Source organism: Rosa rugosa, chromosome 2 (genome assembly GCF_958449725.1).
Source record: "Rosa rugosa chromosome 2, drRosRugo1.1, whole genome shotgun sequence".
Classification (NCBI taxonomy): Eukaryota; Viridiplantae; Streptophyta; class Magnoliopsida; order Rosales; family Rosaceae; genus Rosa; species Rosa rugosa.
Window position 1 is genome coordinate 49,149,606 of NC_084821.1, and position 9,938 is coordinate 49,159,543.

The following is a 9,938-nucleotide window of genomic DNA, read 5'->3' on the forward strand; positions in this document are numbered from 1 at the left end:
GTTCAGAACAATTACCTTGATACACCATTATCTTTGTTCAAATTCTAAACTTGAACATAACCTCAGGTATTAGTATTTCATGGATTGATTGGTTTGTGTGGACACATCAATATTGTTTGATCTACTTGACAGTTTTGTTTATGGTTGTAATTTTGTCTTGTAATGTAGACTTTGATTAATCAGTGACTTTTGTGTTGAAAAATTGACAAAGAAATGATTAATGAAAGGCCAACTTGAGCAGAAAGATGAAGTTTTAGCTTAACTACTAACTTCTTGACTTATCAGAACATTGTGGTCTTCATCAATGTGAACCGGAACGAAGGGACATCTAGCTAAGAAAAGGCCCCATCTTTCTTCTTTGGTTGGCCTTTGTCTTTAGAAATTTACTTCTTGGGGGGTGGGTGGGGTATTGTTATGTAAACTAAAGATTAATGAATTAGTTCTTTGATTCTTGTTGGGTTTTGAAATTTCAAGTTGTGATAAAGCAATTTGGTAGAACTGGTTATGAAAACTCAGATGTAATGGTGATAGATGAGTAAATTAGATGAAGATGTCTAATTAAGGGAAAAGGGAAAAAATCCTGTATTTCCACACAACTCATGAAAACTAAGTGCCTCCCCTCAATGAACCAATTCTTTCCTGGAAAGAGTGGTTAGTGAGTCTTAATTTTCTGAATTCCATATTTGAAATTTTGAATTACCATGATATATAGTTAATTTTACTGCTTAATAATGAATGAATTGATCTATTCAGGTTCAGCAACTTATTGAGAAATGCTTACTCTTTCACTTTAGGCTTGACCAATGCATAAAGGCCTTAGCACATCATGCACACATTACACCACTCATCACACCTACAGGTTCAGTTTTAATCTTGCTCTTTCTAGCCAGCTCAAGTTCCTATTCAAACTCATCACAAGCGCAGAGAGAAAGAAAGGAACATATTAACATGTACAGAGTAACTAGACTTGCATTGTGGATACATATACTTTATAATTGGCACAAAGAAGTAAACAATGAACAAAAACAATTTGACTTGCATTATGGATACATATACTATATAATTGGCACAGAGAAGTAAATAAATGAGCAAATGTCATTAGAGTTGCATTGTTATAAAGTATACTTTTTAGGTTGACATGTACAGATTCTAGACTTTCATTATGTAAAGATTAACTAAACTTAACTAACATAGTAGTACGTAGCACTATGAAAGTCCCAACTGTCTGTATACATGTACAGATTAAAGCATTGTATTAATTCAGCATTTTCTCTTGCTCTTGCAGATAATTGAGATTTTCAAGTTGGTAAGAAAACTTCACAGATTGAAGATAAGCTATTTGGGATTCTCCAAAGAACACACGTGATTTTCAAAAGTTGAATGCTAAACAATCATTGACGTAGTGATGATTTCAATTTCACATTGGTCAACTTAATTATTGACAAATTGATTTTATGCACCATTTGATTATTCTTTTTCTTCAAGCAGTGAACAACTGAATATGATACTTGAGATGGCTTTTTGGAATGTTTGTATTTGCTGTAGTTAAACATAGAACATACCCGCGGCATCGCGCGGGGTTGATTTCTAGTGTATGTCTATTTTTTTATCAACATTATGACATAATATTTTGTTGACTTTGGAAAGGATTTTGCAAGATGCTATTGAGTTTAATACATGCTTTTTTGGATGGAACATGCTCCCACATAACCAAAAGAGCATAGTCTAATTACTTTAGTAATTTTTAAAATTATCTAATATTGATCATATGATTACCATAATTTATAAAAATTGATGGTTAAGAATAATCTTTATGTACATAAAAAAATTAAACTAACCAAAAAAATAGAACTTTAAATATTTTATATTACCAAACAATTAAGGCAAAAAATGATTTCATGTCCAAATTAGTCATTCCACAAACAAAAAGCACAAGCTAGTATTGAGTTTACCAAACACTTTGCCACTACTTTTGCCATTGACAACACTTATAAAAAGTCAATTTACCAAACACTCAGCTGCTTTGCTTTCAGTCACTTATTCTTAGAAATAAATAGAAGCTAGCTTTTCTTAAAAGCACAGCCATACCAAACACACCCTAAGTCAAGGGCTAGCCCAACCCAACTTTTGGTCCAAAATTTTTCAAGTATACCTATAGCCCAGTCGCATACCCAGCCAAATCAGGTTACTTTGAGAAAGGAAAAAAATTCTGCGTGAATCAGCCTTCGTCTTCTGTCTTTGTCCTTCAGCCTTCGTCTTCCGTACGTTTTCGTCCTTCAGCTTTCAGCCTTCAGATTTTCAGTCGCTATAACACGGGACAGTGAGAATTGGAGGCAAAAATGAGTAATTTCTGGGTTTAGTTAGTGTTCTTGGGATTTCTTGATTCTTTATCTAGGTTGGTTTAGATGGAGTAAAAATGAGTAATTTGGTCTTAACTTTTACCGTATTGGTGGAAGTGAATTATGGCTGAGAAGACAAATCAACCCTACTCTTCTATCATTTCCACAATATACACACACTAATCAACCTTATTCTTGTTGCATCAGTTGTTGGGATTGTGATTGCTATGCCCATTTCAATGATACATACTCAATTCTTACACTTGTGTATAGTTGTACTAAAGAAAAAAATTTGGGCTTCGCTCAAAGAAAGAGATTGAAAAATTTTCGAATCTTACATCCGCCACTGATGGGTACGAAACTCGTGTTGTTTGCTTATCATTGAGTTATATATACTCCCATTTTGAAAATTGTTGGTACCGCATCCATATCGAACTTTCACATGTAATTATAATGAACACTATGTTTGTAGATAAGGATCCTCGCCCATCCGGAAGCTGATACTTAACCGCACATATATATATATATGGTGGATGTACATTCAGTTGATGCATGGTTAAGTAGCTAGAGTTCCCGTCTTGCTTCTGAAGAGATAATCAAAAGACTGTTAGTTAAAGAACGTTAGCTGAACGTGGTATCTATGTTAATAGACAATCTAAAACGAACTAAAATCCATTTCAAAGTTAAAACACTAGCTATACAGCTTCGTTTCTTTACGTACAGCTATTGAATTAAATTAACTTAAATTAATGACATCTTGGGACCGCGGTACCCACCAAGCGAATAGAGAGGTTTAAGATGAAATGGTGTAGAGACGGGGGGAGAGAACCTATTTTCAGAAACTAAATTGCAGATGAGCATCTGAACGAGACCTTTGAGACAACCATAATTCTATATACACGAGAGCTGTAAAAAAGATAGAAATGGTGATGGGTTTGGGAGCAGAAGTAGCAGCGGCAATTGTGGGGCTCTGGGCGCTGTGTTTGCGGCCAATGCTAATCAAATACGCCGGAGAGATGGCGGAAGCCATGGGAAACCATATCGGCCGCATCATTCGGAGCAGGAGACGCAGAACATCAAGGACACGACACGGCCGCAGCTGGGTCTCGATTTACTACTAGCTAGCTAGAAGAAGAAGAAGAAGAAGAGGAAGAAGAAGCAGATGAAGACAGAGATAGATACCTCTCTTCTTGTTTAATTAGGCGTTTCATTTCCCTTTATTCTCTTCCCCAGTTTCATGTATCATCCAGGAATTGTGGCTCCATCGACTTGAATTTATATCAGGGTCGACTTTAACTTTTGGTAGTTTTTCTACTACTATTTAATTAGAGGAACTATTGATGCAATAGTATTAATAGTGCGCGCCGGTTGAGTAGCTAGCTCCTCATGTAGAAAGCAGATTCCAAATCTAAAACACTCTGTATTGAAGTTTTGCATACGTACTATATTTTTGTATACATTCCAATAGAATTGGTGAACTGGGATCCGGAATAAGCTAACACATGGTTGTCTATCATCCTAATCCCAATGATGATGACCCCCTCTGTCGGGTTGTTCATAGATCCTCCCCTCTAATATATGATTAATTAGAGCTCTCTGTCTTTGGCTTCTTGATTATAATCAATTGACAATAAATAATATATATTTCAATACTATAGGCAGATAAGAAGTTGTGGTGATACCGTGGTGGTATATATAGGATACGTCAAGGGTGTTTCTAAATGTACCTAGCAAATTTCTTAATACACCAAGCTACAATAAAATTGCCTAATAATTTTCAATTTTACATTTCTTTGAACCCTGCACCGGTACGCCGACAACTTTAACCTCTCTCTCTCTCTCTCTCTCTCTCTCTCTCTCTCTCTCTCTCTCTCTCTCTCTCTCTCTCTCTCTCTCTCTCTCTCTCTCTCTCTCTCTCATTACCCTTTCGTTTTCAACTTTTCATTGCCTTCTCTTTTCAAACCCAAATCCAGAATTTCCACCCACCTTTTTCTCAAAACCATTGTTTCCCTACAAAATTTCCAAGCATGTTGTAAATAGTTATGGCTAATATCATGTAAATAGATGGAGAGTCATATATGTCTTTCACTATAGATTAGTGATTGATAGGATTGTGAATAGGAGTAATTAAACGTTGCCTATTTGTATACATCATGTACTCCTATATAAACCCCCTCATGGTGAGATGAATAGACACACTCTATCTCCATGTGTCCAAACTCTAAATACTGCTTACTCCCTATACTTATAGGGTTTCGTCGTTTCAGTCCCTGACCTTCGAATTTCACCTAAAAAATCCCTGAACTCTCAATTTCCTCCCAATTCGTCCCTACCGTCAACCCTCCGTCAAACAGTCCGTTATCTCGCTGAGGTGGCAGTCATTTCCATGCCAAGTCAGCTGGGTGCATTAAATTTCAAAGGAAAAATGACCAACTTACCCCGTGCTTCAATTTTTCCATGTTTTCACTCCTAACTCGGTCAATTTTTTGCTCCAAATCCCCAAATCACATAGATCATAAACCAAAAAATGATTTCTGCTAATTTTTTGTGGCATAATAACCCAAACAATCAGAGTAAGCTGGAAGCATGGCATAATAACCCAAACAATCAGAGCAAGCTGGAAGCATAAATTGAGCAATTAAGGTTCATCAACTATGAAGGTTCAAGACAACCATTCACCTACATTCATAATAAACTCAAAACACATGGTATTTTCAGCAATAGCAAGCCACAAAACAGAGATCTAATTTACACAAAATAAGAAAAATCTGAGCATTACATCCTCAATAATTGTTCAAGTACCAATTCTGCTAGAATTGAAGATAGCTCTAATCATCTTATCAAAAGATTAGAGCTAGCAACCAAGTGTCACAGCACAAGGTTGCCCAAAAAAAGGATGCCTAAAAATTAATAATCTGCTTGCTAATGTCAATTCCATTTCGACAACTATTTTCCATCTCCTTTACCTGAGTATTGCTTGATCCTTTGAGAGGACCTTGTAGCTGTTGCATCCTGCTTCCTTGATGCCTTCGAAGATTGGACTGGCCTTGAACCTGCTGGGGCAGATGCAGCTTGAACAGGCCTCGAAGTTTGCTTAGCAGATGCTGCAGCTTGTTGAGGCCTTGATGCTTTTGGAGCCGACCTATTTGCTTCCAACCTTGATGCCTTTAAGGCAGCCATTTTTTTCTGGAAACATACACAAAAACCCAATAGAAGTACATGAGCAGAGTTTTAAAAAGGTTGAGCATTACATACATGGAGATATAGAAAAGATAATCAATTAGGTTACCCTTTGGTACTCTGCCCTTTCTTTGGCTTTTTGCCTCAATTCATTATTGGTCATGGACTGTTTCTTGGCTTTCTTGGACTGCAACAAATAAGGAACAAGTAATAACCATGTTAATTGACAACAACACTTTAAATGACAATTACTTGAGTCATAGGTGCTCTTTGTGCTCCCATTTTACCTGATTTTCAGAAGTTTGTCCCTCCTCATTGGAATTCTTCCTCTTCCTATTCAATGCTGCAGTCTTCTTTTCTTTTGGGGGTAAATGTCTTTGACAACTTTTGATGTTGTGACCAACTTGGCCACAATTACGACACCTCAGCGATCTTTGTACCCTTCGTAGTTTAACACCACCATCTGTCACCTTTTCTGAAGCATGCTTGAATCTTTTTGTTTTTGGTCTTCCAGGTTGCCTTGTATATTGGGGGGGTAAGATAGGTGGATCCTCACCTCTAAACCATAAATCCATGCTATTAACAGGCTGGACCAGGTTGCTATAGATACTCATATAGGTCTTCTTGAGATAGCAAGCTGCCACATAATCATCCGGGTCTTCCCTCTTCATGTAAATGGCAGAAATAGCATGCTTGCAGGGAATTCCAGTCAAGTCCCACCTCCTGCAAGTGCATGTCCTCATTGCAAGGTTCACAACATTCTTTGATCCCTCAATATTGTCAACCTCAGCAATGTCTCCACCATTGAATGTTGCAATACAATCCACAGCAGCCTTTTCCTTGTTTGTCTCTATAATAGCCCTTGGCTTGGGGCAGATATTCCCATGGTATCCTTCCATTTTTTCCTTCCTCACTGCAATCCGTCTCATTAGCTTCACCCTTAATTCTTCAAACATAGTCACAGGGGGTTTACCCCTAGCATCTAATATCCAGGCATTGAAACTCTCACAGATGTTGTTAATCATGATGTCACAGTCCACATCTGTGTTGAAGAAAGCCCGACACCAATGTATAGCTGGTCTCTCGGGTGCTGCAAACATAATCAATTAGGTTGTGATAAAAAACATCATATTGTAAAGAAAATAGAAAAATGGAACATTGCAAGTAAAAGCACATAAAAGTACCTGTCATCCACTTGTAGGCATCATCATCTAGGCTTTTCATCTCATTCATTTCTTTCTGAAAATAAGGCAAGGTGGTTGCCTTGGCACAAGCCCACATTTTATCCTTCATGACCTTTCCCGGAAAGAGCTTTGTGAAATTTGTCCACATATGCCTCACACAAAATCTAATGTGAGCCCTTGGGACTACCTCTTCAAATGCAGGTATTAAACCTTTCTGTTTATCACTTATAAACACCCAACCCCTTCCTTCATGTTCAATGTCCAGATCCTTCACCAATAACTCCAGAAACCAGATCCATGCATCCTTGGTTTCTAGCTCCACCATCGCATATGCAACCACCCATGATGTGTTATTTGCATCAATTGCTACAGCTATTAACAGTTGCCCCCCAAAAGGTCCCTTTAGGTGTGCCCCATCTAGTCCAATGACAGATCTGCATCCAGCCTTGAAGCCATTTTTTAGAGCTCCCAAGCAAATATACATCCGTTTAAAAACTGGCCTCTTGCTACCCTTAGGAAAACTACACTTAATATCAATAGAGGTTGCTGGATCAACCCTCTGAAGCTCCCTGCCATAATCACAAAGCCTTGCATATTGCTCTCGAATGCTTCCCTCATATTCCAACAGAGCTTGCCTTTTAGCTTTATATGCCATTGAGTTGGAAACCCTTGCTCGAATGGTTGAGGACATTGTTTTTGCAAGAGATTCTGCAAAAACAAACAGTCAACACTTTAATATATGGTAAAGCAACACAACTGCAAACATAATTAACCAACACCAATGGACAACACATTTAGACTTTGAACTTTCATACCTGGCTTCACACTTTCATTAACCACAATCTGGTCCTTAAACTTTGCTGTCAAATATCTAAGCTTCACCATGCTATTGTTAAATTTTCTTGTGCACTTGTGTGTACCATCATATCCCTTGATCATGAGAGTGCTCTCATGCTGCATTTTGGAAGCAAACAGAAAGAAGGGACAATTGTCCTCCTTGCATACAACCCGCAGCCTTGTCTTATCATTCTTGATGAAGATATATTCCCATCCACCTTGAATAGCATGCTCCCTCAATGCATCTCTCAATACTTGAACTGTGGCAAACTTCTGTTTTAGTTTAAATTCTGGTTTCTTCATGTCGGATTTGGGATTGAATTCCAGTCCTTCATCTTCAAGCTCCCCATCGGAATTTATGGTAAAACCCAAATTCTCATCATCAGAATCTTGAAAACCAAACATGGCCTCATTATCTTCAAACTCAGTCACATTTTCTTGCTCACTTTCCCTTTGACTACTAGTAAGCTTTACACCAGCCTTACGTGCTCTTTGTGTAGCTTCTTCATGCACAACTCCTTCCATCCAATCCTCATTGTCCTCATCACCATACTGTTCATACTCCTCATCATTGGCCTGGGGGTCATAGTCATCATCCTCACTGCCATCTTCACCAGAACTGACTTCCTCACTGTCATCTTCATCAAAAACCCCTTCCTCACTGCCCCCATCATCATTGGTCTGAATAGCATTGAAGTAATCGATATTTACATCATGAAGACCTGAACTTTCATTCTCTACACCACTAGACAGCCCCTGCACACTAGACTGCCCTTGCACACTAGATTGCCTTTGGACGCTAAACTGCCCTCCACCACTTCTGACTTTCCCTCCAGTTGAGCCTTGCTTACCACTTGAAGTATACTCCAACAGCTTCTGTTTTCCCTTGTCCTTTGGATTAAGACCACAAGCTGTGCTTGCTTGAGTCGGTACATGGTCTTGGTCAACCTCTCTGATCTCAATTCCCTTGCTTCTTCTTGGTATTGGTTCATTTGATATCTCCTTAATCACCACACCTGGCTTTTTCCTTGGTTCATCCGGTAATTCTTCTATGACCACCCCACAGCTACCTTTTTGACTGAAAAAGAAATCTTCAAATATGAAGCAATCCTCATCCTCTTCCCCAAACACCCCTTTAAGTTCCATGTGGTCCAAATAAAGTATGATCAACCGCCAATGGGGAATAGCTGTACACATAACCATCACGTCTGCATCTGTTTCCAATTTCATCAACTCATCAGTTTCATCCCCACACCTATACCAGTAATCGATTCTTTGGTGTTCATATCCCGGATTCAGTTGCTTAGCCATGTTGTCAACCTCTACAAGGGACATCTTGTCCTTGTCTACGTTATCAAAGTAATCCACCTTTCCAGCAACATATGTGCCCTGCCTCAAGCACCCTCCATGATAAACTTTAACCGTAAAATAGTCTGCATGTTCTGCAAATTCAACAATGAAAATGGTTGGTCAATGCATATGGTCAATTAAAAATAGTTAGTCAATGAAAATGGTCAACCAAAAACATTTAGTCAATGCAAAAAACACTTAACCAAACTGCCTCCATGAATAGCTGAAAACAAAAAGGAACCAAACAAAAAAGGCTTTACAGGGCCAATATTTTTCACACATGGGAGACAAAGACAAGCACAATTCTTTACTTTACTAAAAGCCAAACTAGGACCACAACCAGAAACCAGACAGAAACAGCAATATTAAAAGCCTAACCTACACATCCAACCACAATTTCGACAGTATTAAAAGCCAGCCTAGCAAATTCAACAACCACCGAATGCAAATCTCAATTCACTAAACACACACACATAGTAGGCACAATCTCTATTACCACTCAATACAAGAAGCCATCTTTCTCGAAACCCAGAAAGGCAGAAACCCATAAAGCATACCATATCCTCAAATTTTAATCAAACCCCTAGCACTCGAAACCATCACCACACTAAGAAAAACCATTTTTAGCTACCAGCAATCCCATTGCAATAACCCAGAAACAGAAGGCCTAACCAATTTAAAAACCCCCAATTTTGTATTTCAAAACCCTAGATTTCGTCATCTTTAATCCCTTCATATCGGAGATGAATAGTTCCCCTCCAAAACTTACCATAATTCGGGATTTCATCCTTCTCATTCTCCCGGTCTGTAGCTCGAGGAACCCACAAATCAGCATCGTTCGCGACCATGTCGCCACCACAAAACGTCGCTCTTCTTCAACTCAGGTTGCCTTCCTCGCTCCTAGTAACATGATAGGTTCTGGGTTTTCGATTTGCAATGTTGCCGGATCTGGGTTTTTTGGGAGTTTGGAACTTGGAAGAGATTAGCTCCGTTCTCACAAAATCGATTTGACTCAGGTTGCCTTCCTCGCTCCTAGTAACATGATAGG

At 38.6% G+C, this 9,938-nt stretch overlaps 1 protein-coding gene across 1 annotated transcript; it reads right to left on the reverse strand.

The window, feature by feature from the left end:
• Positions 1–5,021: 5,021 nt before the first annotated feature.
• Positions 5,022–9,738, reverse strand: LOC133730908 (uncharacterized). The gene is made up of 6 exons (XM_062158411.1): positions 9,660–9,738; positions 7,519–8,982; positions 6,704–7,411; positions 5,807–6,609; positions 5,629–5,706; positions 5,022–5,525 (listed from the first exon to the last, which is right to left on the reverse strand). Exons 1-6 carry the CDS (start codon positions 9,736–9,738, stop codon positions 5,286–5,288), a joined length of 3,372 nt encoding a protein of 1,123 aa, XP_062014395.1. The 3' UTR covers positions 5,022–5,285.
• Between the last annotated feature and the right edge of the window lie 200 nt (positions 9,739–9,938).

What these genes read in the sequence shown, in the direction of transcription:
- LOC133730908 (XM_062158411.1), bottom strand. Translation starts at nt 9,738, where the DNA reads ATGGTCGCGAACGATGCTGATTTGTGGGTTCCTCGAGCTACAGACCGG. An exon ending in TGCCTACAAGTGGATGACAG is followed by an intron (nt 6,610 to 6,703) that starts GTACTTTTATGT and finishes TTATGTTTGCAG; the next exon opens with CACCCGAGAGACCAGCTATA. An exon ending in AAAGGGCAGAGTACCAAAGG is followed by an intron (nt 5,526 to 5,628) that starts GTAACCTAATTG and finishes GTATGTTTCCAG; the next exon opens with AAAAAAATGGCTGCCTTAAA.